The 20,737-nt window shown below is 47.7% G+C and overlaps 1 protein-coding gene across 1 annotated transcript; it reads right to left on the bottom strand.

Moving 5' to 3' along the window:
• Positions 1-14,520: 14,520 nt before the first annotated feature.
• On the bottom strand, positions 14,521-20,638 carry TBR1 (T-box brain transcription factor 1). Its single transcript, XM_072874804.1, has 6 exons — positions 19,947-20,638; positions 19,378-19,532; positions 18,934-19,055; positions 18,447-18,605; positions 17,566-17,627; positions 14,521-15,364 (listed from the first exon to the last, which is right to left on the bottom strand). Exons 1-6 carry the CDS (start codon positions 20,636-20,638, stop codon positions 14,521-14,523), a joined length of 2,034 nt encoding a protein of 677 aa, XP_072730905.1.
• Between the last annotated feature and the right edge of the window lie 99 nt (positions 20,639-20,737).

The following is a 20,737-nucleotide window of genomic DNA, read 5'->3' as shown; positions in this document are numbered from 1 at the left end:
GAGCACTAGTTATTAACAATACAAGAACTAAATATATCATTTTAACTCACTTTTTTGAAAGGTCATTTTTTATTAATCTTTCTTAAATGGGCTTGGATATTCTTCACTTAAAGAGAAACGGCTAACATTTTGCAAGCCAAGCGACCTTCTTCTTGAATCCACCATGATAAGTGTGATCATGGGGTAAGGGGCAGATTCCTTCCCAGTGTTGGCACTCCTGATTGCAAGCACCATGTTTGACAGTAAATAGCTACAGAACAAAACTATTTTCCATCAAAAAATTGCTATATTAAAATTCTAATACAAAACAATAAAAGCAACGCTACCTAGTATTCAAGGCCTAGTTTATTAACTACCTACCTTCAGACCTGTATCATTTCAGGAAGCCTCCCCAGATCTCTATCAAGTAGATTTTCCAAGTGTTGCCCATTTTTGCCAGGTGATTCCAATTAAACACCATTTTAAGCCTCTGAGTAATTTCTTGAACATCTGCTTCTGCAATATAGATACCAGCAGCCAATCTAAAGAGAAAGACATTTTCAATACATATTAAAAATGGCTATTGGTGCTACAAAACTCAGATTCAGTTCTGCATGTTCCCAGGTGCTCTTAATTGGGACTTTACCTATTAACTAATTAGCTGCTGTAGGAAGATCTTTTATAACAGCAGGTGTCCTAAACAACTACTGCTCTTTTGCTGAAAGAGTTTCTAGGTTGTTTTTTTTATTAAAAACAAAATAATAAATTATTGTTTATGTAAGGTTGACAGCACTTTTCACAGAGCTGAGACAAAACAAGAAGCCAGCAAAGGGAAGACAGGTGAAAAGCAAAATTATTCCTTTAACAGTCTGCTAAGAATTATATCATCTTTGATTGTGCTGATTTACAAAAAGGAGAGGTCCTTTTTCTAATCTCTGTAAGGGAAGAGGAAGAGGAAATAGCTGCTAAACCTGAAATTCATTACTGAAATGCATTTAATACCTAAATGAAACAAAACAGTCATGTTAAATGCAGTGTGCTTAATCAACTTGCAAAAATACAAATTTTTTTTAAGTTTAAAGTTGCTGTTTAATGACAACCTGTTTTTATTATTCCTACTGGGCTAAAATCTGTTTTTAGATGCACACATAAATCAGAGCAGCTCACAGGTTTCTCCGACTACTCAAGATCAGTACTGGATTTGACTCTGTACTAAGCAAGGTTTTCTCCCCACATGCTGAAATGGCACATAAGCAAAAATAGATTAATTAACTTTGAAACAGGAGTTAACTAGAATTTGTACAAATAATTTTATACAGTTTTTTTTACCAATGCATTTTAGAAGGTGTTTTAAGACCATTGCCCGTTATAAAGTCTGTACGCAAGCAAAACTGGCTGTCACAAACTGTAGAGGAGCACTGCTGATCAGGTACCAGGTCAAAGGCGTTTAGACCCTGGAAGGAACAAAGAGATGTCTGATTGGATTTCCAAAAGTTAAGGTACCTGCCTGCTCTCTAGTTGCCTAAATGCTTTCAAATCTCTTAATAAATACTAATACAAGGCACAGACTAGCTGGAGCCTACATTTGAAATCTGCTCTCAAACTTCATTTGCAGATTGGCCAGATGGTAATTAGTGTGGAGGTGTTCTCCAGGCAGACTTGCTTTCAGGGCAGGGTTTTTTAAATTTTATTGGGGTTGGGGGAAGAGAAAAGGAAGTCTTTTTTTTTTCCAGTTAAGATTAGTAACAGCTAGGAAAGGGTGAATAAAAGCTGAGCTACAACAGAATATTCTCTAGTTTGTTGTATTTAAGAAAGTGCTTGCAATTTAATCCAGAGAGACCAATGAACAGAAGACTAAAATAAAAAGGCAGAAGGCTGCAGTGTCAAAGTGCTGTTAAAGTACACGAGAAAAGCAATCCACTTGGGGTTCATTGTAACACTTCTAATAATGAGCTTCCCATATTTAGACACAAGAGATAGCAAATTCAAACCCCCTGGAAAGGATACAATGCAGTTATACAACAACATAGCAAACTGTATTTGTTTTGTTATTACTACCTATGCACCCTATGGTTTCTTTAGGGAAGATGATATGATATCTTTATACTGTGGTGTGTAAAATAGTCTGAAATCTCTCTTTGACACCACTAGCGTACCAAAATCCTTCCCAAATAGTGAAAGACCTCCAACTTGATGCTAAGCTTGATCTTAAGCATCACTAAAAAAATAATGTTTTGTTACTGCATTTCTCTCCGAGAGGTTTTCAAAATCCTTCCAGTCAGTACATGAGATAGGATACATATTGTCGGGGATAAGTTGTTAAAGTGAATTTGAAATGTGCTTCTCAAAATATCGTTTACACATTTACCAGATGGTAAAATAAACATGTAAATTGTTATCGAGTATACACCAACTTTATACTACAATTTTACCCACTGTAGAAATGGTGTAAAAATGTTGAATATAGTGTTACTTGTTCATTTAATAGTTTATTAACATTTTAAATACATTTGGAGAAGGGGTTTACTTTCAAAGAAAAAAATTACTTACAAAAGCATAATCTTAAGCCATTGATCAGGCCAAATTAACCTACTTGCTTCTATGTTTATCATTTACCTTATCAATAATATGATTAGCATAATTATAGTTGGTTTCTAAGTATTTGCCTATGCATAGATGTTACGCATGTTTAATGGAATGGGTTTTAAAAGATAAATTTAAGTTGAATGAAGTGCTAAAAAAGTAATTTTAAGAACTATAGTTACCAACATCTTAGTTAAAGTAGCTGCTATTAGACCAACAAATCACTTTGCCACTGGAATTTACTTTTCCATGAGCCACCATACACATTCAGAAATATGAAGACGTGTATACTTTATGTATGATGCAATAGAAGGTGTGTGCTAACAAACCCCTGTACCCAAAGAAGAGCCTAATGCATGCACTATTTAGTAATATGCAGGAATTAAAATCTTCCAGAGTAACCCCTGTCCTTCTCTAAAATAAAAGGTTCCATACACGTAATCACTTGTTAATGATCCTGGTAGAAGACAACAGATGAAGGATTTTGATGGAAGACTGCTGCTTGTTCTACCTATGATCGGTCTCTCCTTTTGCAGTTCTGTTTCTGCCAACACAGCACATCATTTACACTGTGCTATAGGATTTTCTTTCCCACCTTTCAGACTACGCCAGCTCCTTTTTTTAAAAAAGAACTTCATTATTTTGCTGTCTTAGATTTAGGAACCTTCCTCATCCGTGAAGACATATATTCACTCAGCATATTTTATTTTTAGTCTTATGCACCCAGCAGACTCTGAACTAATTACTCCTTAGAAATGAGCATATCAGCTAGTCTTCAAAATATCCAAGGACTTTTTTGGTCAATCCACAATAGGGTCTTGGATTCTTACCTGAGTTTTGCCTGTATTATTTTTTTTCAGAGGCTTTTCACAGCATCTAAATTCAATCCCATGCCAGCCATTAAGTTCCTGTTTACTATTACATTGCGGCTTTACTATCATATGCCCTCGGCAGTATGGTGTTATCACATAGATACGAGTAATACATGGTTCTCAAAAGGAATAGCACAGAGTTAACTTAAGAAGTAAGTTAATTTTATTAGTGAATTCTGGAGGAGCTTGCATATCCAACAAATACCCTGCATTAGTAAGTGTCACAACATAAAAAACTCCTAACCAAAATTATCTTTAAAGAATGTCCCTCCTATACAGGGAGCTAGCACAAAAGTAACAGATAATAAGCTTTAACAAACCTGTCTGGTTTAACAAACCTTTAAACAAAGCTTTTAACAAAGCTTTAACAAACCAGACTATGGAAGTTTGTGGTTTAAGATTCAGAAGTCCTGATGAAAAACAAAGTGCCAAAAGCTGCTCCACACTGGGTGCTTGATCAGGGCTCCAGCAGGGTCCTCTAGGAAAAGATGAAAAACAAACCAATTTGCATGTAAGCACTTTTAAAACACCACTTGGAATTTGCTGCTTTACCAACCTACCTTTTGGACTACACTCTGCAGCTGAAGTATTTTGCAAAAAGACACAAACATTTGATGATATTGAAAAGATTGCAATAATAAGGTTTTCATATGGGAATAAACAATTACATAACTTAATTATATACCCCCAAATTCTCTGGAAAAGCCTGGTTTAGAAATCATTAAGTTTGAACTTGTGTTTCTGCCTAAAGAAATAACCTAAGTAGGATAGGGGGAAGACTGACTGATGTAGGCAGACAGGAGGTGTCCAATAGCACACCTACAACTACCAGTATACCTCTACATATGAATCAAGAAAAATGCGGAGAAGCTTAGAAGTCTGACTACCAAAATCCCTAGTGCATTCAAGTCATGTATTGGCTTTGGTGTACAAACATGTACTGTAGAGACTAAAACACTAAACACCAGAGGGAACTGATGAAGAAAGCATTGTCTTCAGAGCCTGAGCCACGGAGCACCAAACACCTCTGCCTACTAACTTCAAAGCAGAGCCTGAGCCAACACTTCTGTAAAGGCAGGGTGAGCATTGGAAACTTGTAGCATATGCTGCTATTTACATAACTAATTGTAGCATGCACAGTCAAAAAACAGCCTCTAGCTTTAGCATATACGTGCAAAATAATTGATTTTATTATGTACAGAAAATTAGAAACTGTCAGAAACAAAGCCACTAGTAACAGCCGTGACGAAGAATTTAGAAGATGCATCTCCTAGATTGCAGAGGCTAGTCTTCACACAGTTGTATGGTTTACAGCTAGAATATAAATCTAGACAACATTCAATGACAGCTGATACCCTATCCAAGCTTGCAGTGAAACTGACATACACACACCATAGTCTGATGGTGGAGACGCTCAAGAAAAATCTTCCCAGTCTCAGACAAGCTGTGGTTTGTCACTGCAGACATTGTAATACAAGATGAAACTTTGCAAAGGATATTGCATATATAATAATAATCTAATATTACACCAAAAAATGGAAGAAAAATGTAATGGCATAGAATAAAAGCACTAGCTGAGTTGCTCCTAAATCTCTGATGAAAAATAGAAGGACACCAAGATGTGGAAAAATGCAGATGTTGGGCTAAAGCTGCATTATACCGGCTACTTTTCTGTGAAAAAAAAATCCCAAAACTAAAATGCATAAAACTCAAGATTTCTCAGGCAACACAGCATGTTTGTGTAACCCAGAAAAAATGCATACTGGTTCTAGAATATTCTCCTATTATTCAGAAATAACATTATTTGAGACAACATTTAATCCTATAGATTAAATCTACATTGGCTAGGCATTACATACTTATTCTTGCAATTACAGAATAGATTAGAATTTGTTACAAGTTTGAATATTTTTATAAAATAAATTTTAAGCAGGTTATTTTAAGATACCCTCTGGCCAGGAGTCTTTTGGAAAATGGTGTTAAAATTGTTAGGGGGAGAAAAAAAAAAAAAGAAAAATTAAAAGCTATAAAGAATCAAGCTTAGATCAGCAGAGGCCCCATAAATTATAATGCAACACCCATAAAGCTAGGAGTTCACCTGTTACATGCTACTTAAGAAAAAACTCAGAAACAGACACCCTGGTTATGCAACTACAAATGCTAAAAATATTTACATTGTAGATTCTTATAAAATGTGTCAAGTTAAATGTTTTGTATGAGTTAAACCCTTTACAATCACAAGAAACTGTATGTAAATGTAAATTTCAGTTTGGGTACAAAAGAGAGCAGCCTTCCATGAATCTCGTCCTCTTCACTAATCCCGAGCAAGGCTTTCCTTGTTTAAGCATCCTCTGCAGAAGGAGTTAAAGGAGAGAGCGTCTGTCTACACACTCAAGCTTTAAACAGAACAAGCCACGGAGGAGCCAGTGAAGTGGCCCCCCCAGTAAGGAAAAGGATGGAGGAGAGCAAGGGAGAAGCTGGAGGTCATGGAAAGCTTTGGAGATCTACCAGGGAAAGGAGACCAGAGGCTACCTGGGGACTGGAGCTCTGCTGCTTCATCACCCAGGAATACAGCGATGCATGCGTTATCCTAACCAACTCTTGGAGGGCAGGTTTTGGGTTATAGGTGAGCACATCTCATACCTACCTGCCTACGAAAGGGATTACCGGATTCCTGCTGTCCTGCCCTTGCACGCACCAGCCTGGCAGCCTTTCCTGTGCAATAGCACCATCACCATTCAAGTGACTTCAGAGACCTGAACTGACAGCAAACCAACCCTCATGAAAAGGGTTGGGTACACAGAACTACACTTAAAATCTCCTAGATCCTTACCCTGAGACAGCTGTAGATATCAAAATAAAGTCAAAATTAAATATAATTACTGTTTAGTGCAGTGTGTATTTAGCACAGGCATTGCCCTTGTCCCTCTATAGATGGGAAATGTGACCACGGTGACAGAACTGCATTTTAATTACCAAGGGAAAAAAACACCCCAAACCCCACAACAGGTAACACTGCTAAAGCAAAACGCTTAGGCCCTGATCCTGCAAAGACTTATGTGCACACGTATATGCTAAACTTTACATTGTCACAGGACAATTATTTGCGTTTTTTCTCCAGTTACAATGTATTTGGAAAATAAGCATATACTGCCAATGGACTACTGTGGGGTTTGGCCTTTTCGATTACATCTGTCTAAATGGCATACAGGGAAATATATTCCTGAAGCAATCCGACCTCCACATGTTGTTACGGTAATTTTTAAAGGCCCATTTTTCATTTCTGTTGTTACACTTCACATTACTTTAGTTTATGTCTACTTATACAAATGAATCAGTTTGCGATTAAAAAAAACATTTTTTTAAATAATTTTCATTCATATCAATGATCAGAGAGAAGTTGTAAGTGAACAATATGTGGAAACACAACAACTGAAACACTGAAACGCTTAAAAATACAATATGGAATGTTAACATCAGAGGGGTTTTATTGTATTTAACACAAAGGAAAAAAAGAGCTACGCTAGATAAGACTGCAAAGAATGTGAAAAAGATTTGGGCATTACAAAATTTCAGACACATGTAAGAAGGACTGAAAATATCTGATTAATTTCCTTCCATTCAACTTCTGAACATTTCTTTTATATTAAAGGAACACAGTTGGCCTAAATATTGCCCCTAAAAAGGGACAAATTCTTGTATAACACACGCCAAGCAAACTGGTTTTGATTCAATTATGAAGCCAATTAAAGCATCAAAATCAACCTTGACAATAAGCAGAAATGAAGCTTCAATTATTCTTATAATCTAATCTGAGAGAAATAAAAATGTAAGTACAGTAAAGTATCAGTTTATGTTTTTATAATTATTTTAACACAGGAGAAACAAATATGTATATCAAATTAATACTTGGCCCTATTCATTCCATCAAACAGCACCTGCTTTGGATAGTATCTAAACCACAGGAGGAAACAATCAGATGATACAATCAGTGTTGAACCACTGAAGCCAATGAAATGACATAATTGTACACCAGTTGGGGATTTAATCCATGCTATTCTGACCCCAAGTCTGCAAGAAATACCAGTCCTCAATGAATATCTGAAATAACTGCTCGATAATGCGCCCAATAATAAAATTGTAGAAAGTGTGGAAATCATTCAGCACTGCAAGCACTGGAAATTTTTCAGTGAGATTTTCACCATTTCTAAACAGGGGCTACAAAACCACGTGGAGACTTTTGAAAAATGCCCCTACCCCTCATCACTTATGCACGGTGGTTTCCATAGGAAATTCAGGAACTGTCAATAGAACACAAAACCTTTTACCTCCTATTCAATACCCTGCATCTAATTCAAGTGAAATGCTCCCTTCTCCTAATGCAAGAGTAAACTGAGCTACCAGAAGAGAGCTTACTCCAAGTAATACCTATGTACAAAACCATCGTGCTTTAGACGTATAGCGGTAAGGCGGTGGCAATGTGGGGAGGGGGAAATGTTTTAAGGGTTTGCTGAAAAGGGATGTAGCGTGGGGAGCAGTTATTTCCCTGTGTTACTGCACCACAGACCTAATTTAGTAAAATGTAGGCACCGATCACAGAGCAACAGGCAAGACGGGAGGTGCTGCTGCCAGGCCCAATCGAGTGGGATTCCCAGACGATACGGGGTGAGCCCCGACTTTCCCTAGGGCCAGGGAGCCATATTTCCTCAGCGTCTCCAGCAGGAGGTCTATGGAAGACGGAGATGTTACACTCTAGTTGTAGTTGACTCCTGATAAATAACGCCTCCCTTTCAGCAAACATTTCCACAAAGGAAAATAAGCTGCAACCAGGGTGTTGATCAATCACCAAAAGCATTTGTTAGCTTACATTTACGATATCAGTTTAATTCTCAGTGGGTGGGTGTCTCCGTCTAAACTAGGGCACCTGTCAGCAACCTAAAATTTCTCTCAACTCAAAATACTGGTGTTGCGCTCTCACCCTTCAGTTCCAGACCAGTATTATCTGCTTCTTGGATAAACAAAAGCAGTCAATGTGTAACTAAATATAATTCAAGGAAAAAGCCTACCTACAAAAAGGAATTCCATAGCACGGCCCATAGAAATTAAGATGTGACTTTCACAAAGTCTAAATTATGTGTCAGTGCCGTCACTAAAAAAAAAGAAAAAAAAAAATACCCAAAAAAGCCAAAAAATATATTACAAATGATTGAAGTGGGAGCTTGTACGATGTGCTTTGGTAACTCATCAATGCAGTGTTTCTACTATATTAAAAAAATCAAATTATTAAGTGTATTCTAAATCAGTCAGTCACTTCAAGGTACACGACTATCACAATTATTGAAAAAGGCCTTGATCCTGAAAACATTTATGTCTGTGAATTTTTAGACAAGTGAATAGTCTTTGTAGGACTGACCTCTTGCTTTACGTTGTTCACACATATGAACTTGCATGCACGATCAGAGACTAAGGCAGGAATACACATTTACAAGCTATCAACATTTTACCTAAAATGTCTCTTAAACCAGATTCAAAGTCATTACCAGCTGTTTCTTATTTAAAGCTTAAGAAATAAATGCTTCTTAATATCAATGTAATAGTATAGATAGTTTTACAGAGAAGTAACGTACCTGAAGTTTTCATCCATTCTGCCTTCAGTTTAAAAATAAATAAATAAATAAATAAAATTGACCTAAAAAGTCAACTTAAGACCAACAAGATCATTCGTACTCGTATCAGCTCCTTAGTGTTAGAAACACTGCAACTATAAGAAATTGCAGTGATAGCATGAATAAAACATCAGAGATTTTATCGTGTAATATATTTTATAAGGCCAAAAGTTACATCTTATCAGCAATGGCAGCCTTGGATCTTTATGAATTAATGATTATTCTACATCTGTAAGAAGGAAAATATTACATATGCTCAAAATTCAGGAGAGTTTTATATATATTTCAACCAATTATTTTTTTTTCAGATATACATATTTGAACAAATGGACAGCTTTCAAGTGATCACGCTCTGAAATAAGCAGTGCTTTTGTTTGTGCATTCCCAGATTAATATGCATTCTGATAAATGCATGAAATGTTACCACTAAGCTGTGCGGCTCTCTAGACCTACCACAAATATATTACATCTATTTAGCTGGAAAGAATGGGGTACTGAACGCAAACAGTCTGCTGCCTTCCGTCTACTTATCACTCCGCTATTTCAATTTTTTTTCTTTGACTTTGCCCCCATATCTTAGCAAGTGACACATTCCCCACTGGAGACCACATTCATGACAAGTTTTAATACTTAAAATAAAAACTTGTGTCCATTCTGCACAGAAATGGTACCTGGAAAGCATACTTTAATGCAAAATCCTTTTTTTTGCTTTTCCCAATACACACATTCTTTTTTTGTATCACAGCTATTTTTAAATTGTCCTATGTAATTTAAATAAGATTTCCAAAACCAGTAACCTTTTACAGGGATAAATCAGAGCATTTCCAGTTGACAAAGTAATTTGCAAGGGACATACAAAGCACCTGAAAACACAGACTGCGAAGAAAACCATTTTAACTATAGCAACAGCACTCACTGCATAATGTTATAAGGAAAATTATGCAATTAGGTCTCTTATCAGACTTATGAAAATTCAGATTTATGCCAGTTGGGGGGGGGGTGAAAAATCATTGTTCACCACATCTCCCTTGAGCACTACCTAGGGGAGGGGAGTGATGACCAGACAGCGAAAATTAAGAAGAACGTGTCCCACCTTACGCCTATTCTGCCAATCTGTCGCGGTTGTTCTTCTAGCTCCATAGGTTTACATGATTTTTTTTTCTAATTTTTTTTTTTTTTTTGCAGACAAGTAATACAAGACAGATTCTTGCCTTCTTAGGATCTTGCAATCTAGTTTAGACATAGCACGTCAAGTGGTGATGAAAGAAGGTTAGGGTGGGTTTGAAAAGATGAGGATTCCAACAGTAAACGATGCAGAGACATCAGTTTGGTAATGTACACATGTTTTGCATGATTCATTGGACCAAAATGGCCAAAGGAACTTAAAAAGCTGTCAAAGGCATCTTTACCTCTGACCTACCTAGTCATCCATCTGCTTCCTCATACTGTCAATCAAAACCCTCCCATCCTTATCACTATTCTATTACACACATTTTCCACAACCATTTCTCCTCCAGCTCTTGAAAAATATCTTAGCAAACATTTCAATCAGTCATTAAAAACCTTGTTAAAATATGCAATGTGTCATCAAATATGCATAGCGTACTCGTGCAAAATCTGCAGAGCGTAAATGACTGTATTACATTCGATACAGTATTAATGTGAAACATCGTAGAAAGTATTACCAATAAGAACTTTGAATTACTTTCTACAGATCATCTCCTTCGGAGCTTGATTTTTTGTTATATCAAATAAAGCAAAGAAAGGGCAACCGAATAGATTATTTTACACAATGATTAAATTAAAAGCCCGTTCAGCATGCCTAGAATAACAATACAAATTATACTGCATGTAAAATTCATGCAATTAGTTGCTGGTCTAACAAATTCATACACGGGGTTTTGCTTCGCCTAAACTGAGCGCGCCGCAAGTATATTATCATTAACATACAGTGGGTCAAAACCTGCGTGCTCGATCCTGGGTGAAAGCAAACATTTTAATGTGTCAGTAAACATGTGGTTAGCAGATACACGGGTGCACCTCTAATAATAATAATAATAATCTAAAAAACTATAATAGTAATAAAGTGACCTACCGACAGGAAATAGCCTTTTTTACTTCTGCAGCCCTCATCTCTTCCAATCTCTCGCAGAAATAGTTATGGAATTATCCTGTCGAAATAGTTATGGAATAACATTAACCACTCACGCACAGGAGAGGATTTTGTTCAGACCTGTCACGCGTTACGTATCGATTCCAGACCCGCTGGGTAACCCCCACTAAACAAAACCTCGCAAAATCTTTTTCGACAGCCGGTCTGCCCGAGGTGACCGCCCGGCGGGTGTGCCGGCAGGAGCCCCCAGCACCCCGCCGCTGCAGCGGGGAGGCGGGCGGCAGCGGGCTCCCTTGGCGCTGCCTGCCGGGCTCCCCGCCCGGGAACGCCGCTGCGTCTCGGTCCGGGGGCTTTGCCCTCTCGGGGGCGACGCAGCGGGACAGGCAGCGGCAGGAGGGGCAGGAAGGGCGGCTTTGGCTGGCCGAGAGCGGGGAAGGAGGGCCGAAAGAGCTCTAAAAAGAGCCTTGCTCCCCCGGGCCCGGGGAGCCCCGGGGAGGGCGCCGGGACAGACCCTCGCCGCGCCGCTGAGGGGGCAGCCGGGGCCCCACGGGAGGCGGAGAAGTGCGGGCGATGCGCGGGGGGACGCGGGCGGCGCCGCGGCCTTCGGTGCGAGGCGGCCGGCGACGGGCGCGCACCCCCCGCCGCCCCGGCTGCCCGCGCTTCCCGAGGGGCCCTCTCCCGCCTGACGGCCCGGGCCGCCCGCGCCTCCCTGGGGCACTGCCCCCACGGCCCCGCGCCGGGCGGGGGGTCCCGCCGCAAGAGGGCCGAGGACGCCCCGCGGCCGCGCAGCCCCCACCGCCGCCCCGGGGGCAGCACCGTGAGCCCGACGGCAGCCGCGCGGCGGGCGCCGCTTCCCGCTGCCCTCCGAGGCCGCCACCACAGGCCGGCGGCCCGCGCTCCCTTCCGCGCCCGCGCAGGCGTTGGGGCGCAGGGGCCCTGCTCAGGTAGAGCCCCGCACCTTGACGGGGGGGGAGAGGGGAGGGCTAATGCAGTTGGGCTGCTCGGGTCCCCCCGTCAGTACCGCGACAGGACAAAATCCCCATGGCGGCTCCGCACCCGCGCTCACCCCGCCGAGGAACCAAGACTAACACTGGCCTTTTAGCCCAAGCACCTGCGCACCTCGCCCCACGCAGGTGCCGGGGGACGGCGCCTCTCCTGCAGCCGATAGATGGGTATTTTTAAAGGGGGGCAGCATCACGGGAAGGCCGGCAGCGGGAGAGGTGCTGCCGCGGGAGCTCCTCTGCCGCTTCTCCGCGCAGGCGGGAAGGCTGCTCCTCCGAAGGGGCACCCGCCCAGGGGGGCCCGGCCGGGCGCCTTGCTGAAAACCGCGGGGGCTCCGCGGGCACAGCCCCCGCCCCGGGGAGGCGAGGCGAGGGCAGGCTGCGGGCGGGCAGCGCTGCGCCCCTCGCCTCTGCTCCGCCAGCAAAGGCGGCCCCCCCCACCCCCCGCCAGGCACCTCTCCCGCCTGCGAAGCGCTGTCAGGGTTTTAAAGCGTCAAAGAGAGGGATAATTATAACCCTCTCAAACCCGAGGGGGTTTCAGCGCCCTCGTTCTCCGGCTGCAAACCTCCACGCTCGGCCACCCGGCGTACGCGCTCCCCCCTACGCTCACCCCCAAAAGACAATCGCTGGGCAGGGAGGGGAGCGGCGGGACAGCCGCCCCGAGAGCATGGCCCGGCAGCGGGCAGCGAGGGGGGCCGGCTCCCGCCGGCCTCTGCCCCTGGGCCGGGCCTCGTTCGTACCTGCAAAACGGCGAAGTGCTTTCCGACACGACGTGAACGTTTTGCCAGGTTTATTGTACTTGTTATACACAGACGATACAAACGGGCAAAAACCGAAACATTTCTCAATGGAGCATGTACTGGTATAAATTATTCAGTTCCACAGACGTAACAGAACAAATATAAAAATCACAACATTCGATTTACAGAAGAGTCAAAAATATACACACGTTTATGACCCTGAATTTCTATTAGGAAATTTCCCCGTCGAGTGTAATCTAGACTGAATATTTAGCCTGATGCATATTTCAGTTTGTAACTGTTTTTTTTCCATATAAAAATGCGTTAATTGTATAGATTTGCTACGCAAAATTCGAAGACTTACTATTCTGCTTCGCCGGGGGGGGACACCTGGAGGGATATTAGTTCTCTTTCATTAGTATAATAAGAGGTTCACAGGAAAGATCGCTCTTACTTTCGATGTGCATTTTATTCCCCAGGAAGTCAGATCTCGGTTAGCTACTTTATGAAAAAGTCAATTCCAAAACTAAATGCAGTAAAATATACAACTCACAATTCATCTTCACTGGACTACACTATGGTTACCAACAATTCAGTCGTCTATATCTTTTTTTTTTTAGATTATTCATTACAAAGATTTACAGCAATATAAAGAAAGAGGGGAAAACTGCAAAGAAATTTGAAAAGAGTTTGTCAGCATATTTGGCACCTGCAGGGACCAGTAATGGATTTGGCACTTGGGGGCGGGAGGGGGGGGGGGGGAGGAATACCACAAAAATAATAATATTGCTGATGTCGAGCTACTCCTTTTAAAGAAAAATACAGAGGCAGATAATTTTGCCTTTGGAAGGCGTCATGCTACTTTAATCGACTTTCCTACGAGACGTATTTCTGTTCTTTTGAAGGGAAAGCTCAGCTATTCCTTAGCTGTGTTAGCCCAGGGCACAGCGTAATTATTTCATGCGAGGAATTGCAGAGAAAGTGAGAAACCCATTACTCGCTGCTACAGCTATGGACCACTCGGTATTTCCAGAGGCATTTAGACAGAGTGTTTACCTGGGGAGGGGCAGGGGGAAGAGGGAGCAAAAGGGGAGCGTAAAGAAATTTAAACAGGATCTAAGTTTTGTGACTTAACAATGAAAACAAAAAAAAAATCCAAACAAAGAAGAAAGAAACAAAACCAAAGAGAAGTAATCGGTTACAATAAATTAAATAGTATGTACAGGCATTTCACAGGCTCTTTTTCCCCACTATTACTGTTATCCCCTAGTATCCATCCGTGGTAAAAGGAAGGAAGCGCTGTACGGTTTGAGAGAGTCTAAGCATCCTACTGATCAGTGGGTTTCGGAGCGGCGGTGCCCCCCGCGCCCCCGGGGCTCCGCCGGGCCGGGCCGGGCGGGGAGCGGGGCGGGGGGGCGGCGGCAGCGGCGGCTCTGCCTGCCTGCCTGCCTCCCTGCCTGCTGGGCCGGGACCGGGGGTACGGATGGGGCAGCTAGGGGCGGGGGTCAGTGCGCGAACGCGGAGGAGTTATTGTGCAAAAGGACGGCGGGGCCGGGCGGGCCGCGCCTAGCTGTGCGAGTAGAAGCCGTAGTAGCCGATGTCCTTGGCGCAGGTCTTTTCGCAGTCCCGCTGGGTGAGCACCTCGCTCTTGAGGGGCGAGGAGCTCTCGGACACCGGGGTGTCCGAGGGGGAGATCCGCCTCCTTTTGGCCTGCTCGTAAATCCCAGAATCGGTGGAGTCGATGGACTTAATGGACGACGGCGTCTCGATCCAGCTGGAGTCGGACAAATCTTTGGGCTTGGAGTCCTCGGCGCCCGGCAAGGGGGACCGCTCGGGGGCCAGGCTCTCCGCCTCCTCCCCCAGGTAGGGGTTGCCGGCGGCCATGCGCGCCGCCGCCGCGCTGTTGGGCCAGCAGGAGAGCACGGAGCCCGACTTGCTGCAGTACTGCGGGGGGCTGCGGGCCCCCCAGCCCGAGGGGTCGGCGTAGTAGCCCAGCGGCCGCCCGGCGCAGCCGGCCGCCTGCAGCGGCAGCGCCTTGACGCCGGCGGCCGCGTAGGAAAGCAGCGTGGCCGCGTTGCCGGCGAAGTCGGTGGCCGTGTCGTAGGCGGAGGCGGCGAAGTCGAGGCGGTTGTTGGCGGGGGCGACGAACCAGCGCTGCGGCGAGGGGGCCCCCGGGTCCTCGGCTTGCTGTGGGGAGAGCAGCCCGTTGGTGTGGGGCACGCTGCGGTCGGCGCCGGGCCCCGGGCCGGCTCCTGCCCCGGGGTGGAAGCGGGACTTGGCGTAGTTACTCACGAACTGGTCCTGGAGGAAGGAGCCGGCCATGGCGTAGCGGGCCCCGGGCACGATCTGCGAGCGGGGCGAGTCGTTGGGGGAAGGCGTCAGCCGGTCCATGTCGCAGCCCGTGTAGATCCTGCCCAAGAGAAGGGGAGAGAGCTGGGTGTCCGCCGCAGCCCGGCGCCCTCCTCGGCGCGGCACCCGGCCGGCCGCAGCCCTCGGCGGAGGGACGGGACGGGCCGGGCCGGGCCGGCGGCCGCCCCAGCGCGCTGCTGCCCTGCCCGGGGGCCTGCGCTCCCTCTCCGGGCTCGGCCTCCGGCGCCAGGAGCGCTGAGGGCCTCAGCGGGGAAGGGGGAGCACGGGGGGAGGCACGGAGAGCAAATCTTTCGGAGCCGGTTGGCCGCTCATTGACAGGACTGAGGTCTCTTGCTCCGGCCGGAGCCCGGCATCCCAACGGCTTGAAATCCCGCGCGGTGACACAGTGACCGGTCCCGCCATATGCGCAACAGGCAACCCGGTCATTTGCCGCGAACAGCATGAATGGCAGACTACGGAATTATATCGGCTGCTTAACACTTATTATTGGGAGTCACAGACGAACCATCAACATTTTACCGAGTTTAAATTAAGCTAATCTTTAAACACCTACTGTAGGAAATGTAAAACCAGACGCATCCAGCGTTCCCTGCGTGGCCTATATATAATTCTCCCATGCTGGGCTGCAATTTGCCATTATAAAAACTTTAATGGATGAATAACTACTATCTGTATTTAATTCAGGCTAAAACTGTGCTTTAATTAACCCTCCACGCCTCCTGGAATTTCTTATCCAAAATAAACTTGGCCCTTAAACAAATTCAACGTGCTAGACAACATTGAAGCTTCCCCCTCCCCCCGTCTCCTCTCAAGTGACGCCCTGTAAAGTTTTTTTCCTATTAACAAGGGAAGAGCACTTGCGGCCGGGGCGAAGGCCACGCAGCCTTTCTGAAGGCCGCGCGTCTTCCTCGCAGAGCTCCCCGAGGCGCGGGCAGGCGCGGCCGCCGCCCTCTGTGCTCCAGGGACGGCCGGGCCCCTCCGACGGCGGCCCGGCTCCCCGGCGCCCCCGCCGCGACCCCCGCCCCTGGGGGAGAGCGGCCGCAGCACACGCTGCTCCCCGAGGAGAGCCGGTGCTCGGCCCCGGGTCCCTCTCCCACTAGTGCAGGCCTCGGCGGCGTTTCCACCCTGGGACTGAAATCGCGCTGCTGAACCGCTGTCAGAGCCGAGGGAGGCTTGAGCAGGCGCTGAAGATAGGCGCGGGCTTAAGCGCTCCAAGGGAGGCCGCTCCCCGCCGCAGTTTGGAAGGAAAAGGAGGCTTCCCCTCTCAAAGCCGGAGCAGCCCCGTCCCGCAGACCCAGAGCTTGCCGCCGGGCAGGTGAGCTCCAAAGCCGCCCGCCCCCCGGGCAGGTGAGCTCCAAAGCCGCCCGCCCCCCTGGGGCGTGCGGGCCGCCCCGTGCCCGCCACCTCCCGCTGGGCCGGCCCGGGCTGGGCCGGGGGATGCCGGGCGGGCCGCACACCGGGCCGGGGGAAGCCGCAGCCGTCGGCGCCTGCCGGGCCGGGATGTTCCCGTTCGGGCGCCGAGGGCCGGGGAAGGCGGCGGGGGGAGTCGGGGGCTGGTGCCCCGCCGGAACCGCGCTCGGAGCGGCAGCAGCCGCAGCTCCCGCGGGGGGCACGGCCGGCCGGGTCAGACGGCTGTGCCTGGGAACAGGCGGACCCGAGGCGGACGGGCAGAGGCAGCACGGGGACAAACTGCGATGAAAACTTGGGAGGCTTTAGCTCCACCCAGAAAGAAGAGGAAAAAAAAGGAATCCAAACCCGGAGAACGAAACGAGACGAATAAATTTTCCCCCGGACAGCGGCTCTGCGGAGCCCGGGATTATTCAAACCCGGCGGCTTGCTCGGGGACTGAGCCCGCCTTGCTCGGGTGCTTCTTTCGGAGCCCTTGCGCGCAGGCGAAACGGGGACTTGGAAAGGGGCGCAAAGATACGTGCCCGGAAAAACCAACGACAAAACGGCCGCAGGTGCCAAAGCGAGATGCGGGCTCCGGTGCGGGCAGCGCGGCCCCGGGCGCGGAGGTGGCCGCGGGCCGCGCAGGGCTGCGCGGGGCCCAGCCGCAGGGACAGCCCCTCCGCGCCCGCGGCCCCGCCGGGGGAGCTTGCGGGTGCCTCCCTCCCGGAGGGCTCTGGAAGAGCCCGACACGACACGTTTCGGCGTGAAATGAAGCCCGCCCGCCTCCTAGAGCTTCCCCCTTGGAGGTGTGTGCGCAGCCGGCAGAAGGGTAGTAAAAATCCGGTTACTTACGTGTCGTAATTGTCTCGGAAGCCTTTTGCGAAAGGGTTGTGGTCTATTTTCAGCTGTGTGATCTAGGGAAAGAAAGGATCAGAGTGCACGTTGTGAAAGCCTGAAAAATATACCCTGCTACAGCCAACACATTCTTAAAAGGATCAAGCTTTACTCTAGTCGATCAAATTGCCTTTAAAACATGAAAAATCAAGCTTCGGCATGCTTATAGATATCAGGGTCTAATTTTAAGATTTACTTTATTGTAAAAAGTACGATAAAATTTAATATTTAACCCCGTGTTTTGAGACGTGTCAGTATTCCTACCGCATGGGTATGAATATATTTAAGGCCAGAAATTAGGCAAAACGTACCGCAGAACGGTAGCTAAGAGTTTACATTCGCATCGAGCAAAATAATTAAAGCAAGAATGCGGGCTGAACATATGTCACTTGGAACAGGGGGCACCCGTCTGTAGCGAAGCCAGACCACTCCGAAACCTAGCCAGGCACTAACGAGATTTTAATTTGAGGAAGCGGCTCCGTCACCCCCGGCGCAATCAATGAGGTTGTTAATTGATCTTTGCAGGCTTAAGGCTTAAGCTAACAGCTTAACCGCGAACTGAGCTGTTCCCGACTGGAAGACAAACGCCGCGGACAAACGCCCAGCGCCAGGCGGAGCGGCACCGGGATTTCTGCCCGGGCGGGCGGAGAGGGGCAGCGCTCGGGGCTCGCCAGCCTCGGCCAGGGCAGAATGGCACAAGGGGGGAGAAGGGGAGCCCCATCTCCCGGCGCCGGGGACCCGCGGGAGGGAGCGCAGCGGCCGGGCCGGGCCGGCCTCGGCGGGGTGCTCTGCGGGGAGCGCGGGCGATCGCGAGCGGGATGAAGCGGGGAGCTCTTTACATCGGTGTTCTGGTAGGCGGTGACTGCGATGAACTGGGTCTCGGGGAAGGTGAAGGTCTGCACTCTGCCCGGCTGGTTGGTATCCTCCGTCCCGTCTTCGTTCACCTCCACCACATGCAGGCGGGGCTGGTACTTGTGGAGGGACTGCAAAACCACCATCTGTCGGGCAGAGGAGAAGGAGGGAGGGGGCCGCGGGGAGAGGGGCAAATGAGAGCGAGAAGGACGGGGACAGCGATGCCGGCGGGCGGCGGGACCCCGCCGCCGCCTCCCCCGGCCACCCCGGGCAGCGGTGTCAGCCTGGGCAGCGCGCTCGGGATCGACGAGGCCCGTGGCGAAATAAACGGGAGGGCTTCCCCACCACCACCACCCTTTTATTTTCACCTAACGACACGATCTAAAAAAAATATACGCCCTTTCCGAATGGGCAGGATTTTGCCTGAAGCAATCAAAATGAGCCCGGCAGAGCGTCTGCGTTTCCCCCACTGACCTGCCCGTTGTTGTTCGATGCTCCTTTATTGTTTGTGAGTTTTAGTTTCCCAAAGGAGATTTCCTGGCGCATCCAGTGGGCTCCCGTGTTGGGGGAGTCGGGGTGCATGTACACCCGGTTTCCTAAGCAAAACAACAAAAAACACAACCACATCACAGCTCTCGCGTATACCCCGGCTCTGCCACTGCAGCAGCACACGAGGTCGAAGGACCCTCTTGAAGTTAGCAGTATTTTACTGCCGAAACTCCCTTAATTTTAACTGAGAAGGATTGAAACAGCGTTTTCCGAGCACCTTTTACTTTCTCCTCCACCCTTCTTTTTTTTTAAAAAAGCATCATTGGCCCATTCGCGTTTAAGAAGTCGCCAGAGCCAGTCCACAAAGGCTTTAATTAATCATTCTCACCTACATATGTGTCGGGAAAAGTGTTAATTGGAGGAACTTGCCTTGTACATTGGTGTCCGCCTTGCCGCAAGGAACCCATTTGCCGCCCTGAAATCTCCAGTGGTTGGGATCCGCCAAAATTACATCCACAAAAATATTGTAGTGAGCCGTGGGGTCGAGACCAGAAATATTAAAACTTAGGAAAGGGAACATGCGCCTATAAAAAAGGAAAGGGAAAAAAAAAAGGCAAAGAAGGAAAGCAAGCCACCGGCAGCGACAGGCACACGCGGAGGAGCCAGCCCCTGGTGCTTTATCCTCACGGCTCCCGGTAGCGGCCGGGAAATAAAAAATCGAAAGAAACTCCGTCCCCAAAACGTCGAGCTTTCCGCGGGGACGGGATGAGGACAGCGGGCGTGGGGACCCGCGGGGAGGCAGGGAGGGCTGCCCCGCCGGGCAGGGGCACCGGCACCGGGCAGGCAGGCAGGCGCAGGCGGGTACCGGCGCTGCCGGCGCCGGGGCCCCGGCGGCGGGCGGGCGGCTCCCCCGGCGCGGCGGAGGCTCCGGGCGGCTCCCCCGGCGGAGCCCGGCGGCTCAGTCCCGACACCCGGCGAGGGTCCGCGCGGCGGCTTACCTGCCCTGCTTCGTGATGATCATCTCCGTCTGGTGCCGGTGAAATTTCAGCCAGAGTGGCCTGTTGCACAGGTAGACCTGAGCCTTGCCGGGAACTAGCCCCGGCTGGGTGGAGGAGAACTGGTAGAAAGGTGCCCCTTGGTAGGAATGGCCATACTGCTGGGGGTAAGGGTAGCCCGCCGTGGGGTAGCCTTGTGGAGAAGAGTTGGACAGGAGGCTGTTATAAGCTCCGTTGGTGATCACAGGATGGTGAGCCATGTAGCGGCTGGGGCTGGCGATGGAGAAGGCTGGGTGAGCAGGTCCATGCTGGCTGGGGTAAGGGAACATGGTACTAGGAGCAGAGGCAGCAGACTGGGGCTGGCTGGACTGAGAGAGCAGATAGCGATCTGCAGCAGATCCATCGAAACTGTGACGAAGCTCAGAGACCCCGTCCAAGACGGGAGAGAGTTTATTTCTCTGGACGTCCCCTGGTGTGTCCTTGGAGTCAGGAAAATTGTCTGTATCTGACTGATTCGTCATCCCCCTGGTAATTTTTTTCAAAGGTGAACTTCTCTCCAGGTTGTCAGTGGTCGAGATAATGGGATGATCATGCAAGGCAAGCTCAGATCCGCCTGCATGTGGGTAACTGCTGCTCACATTGAGAAATTTCTTGGAGAGCATGATAGAGGGAGAAAGACAATGCTCCAGCTGCATAGCTCTAGCACCACAGAAATAACCCTTCAGTCCCTGGATCTGAAAGGGCTCCTTAGTATCAGAAGCTAGACATCCTGGGACCCTCACTAGACAGAAAGC

The sequence above is a fragment of the Ciconia boyciana genome, chromosome 10 (genome assembly GCF_034638445.1).
Source record: "Ciconia boyciana chromosome 10, ASM3463844v1, whole genome shotgun sequence".
In the NCBI taxonomy this organism is placed as follows: domain Eukaryota; kingdom Metazoa; phylum Chordata; class Aves; order Ciconiiformes; family Ciconiidae; genus Ciconia; species Ciconia boyciana.
Note: the sequence above shows the minus strand (reverse complement) of the source record. Positions and strands in the feature narration are given on the sequence as shown.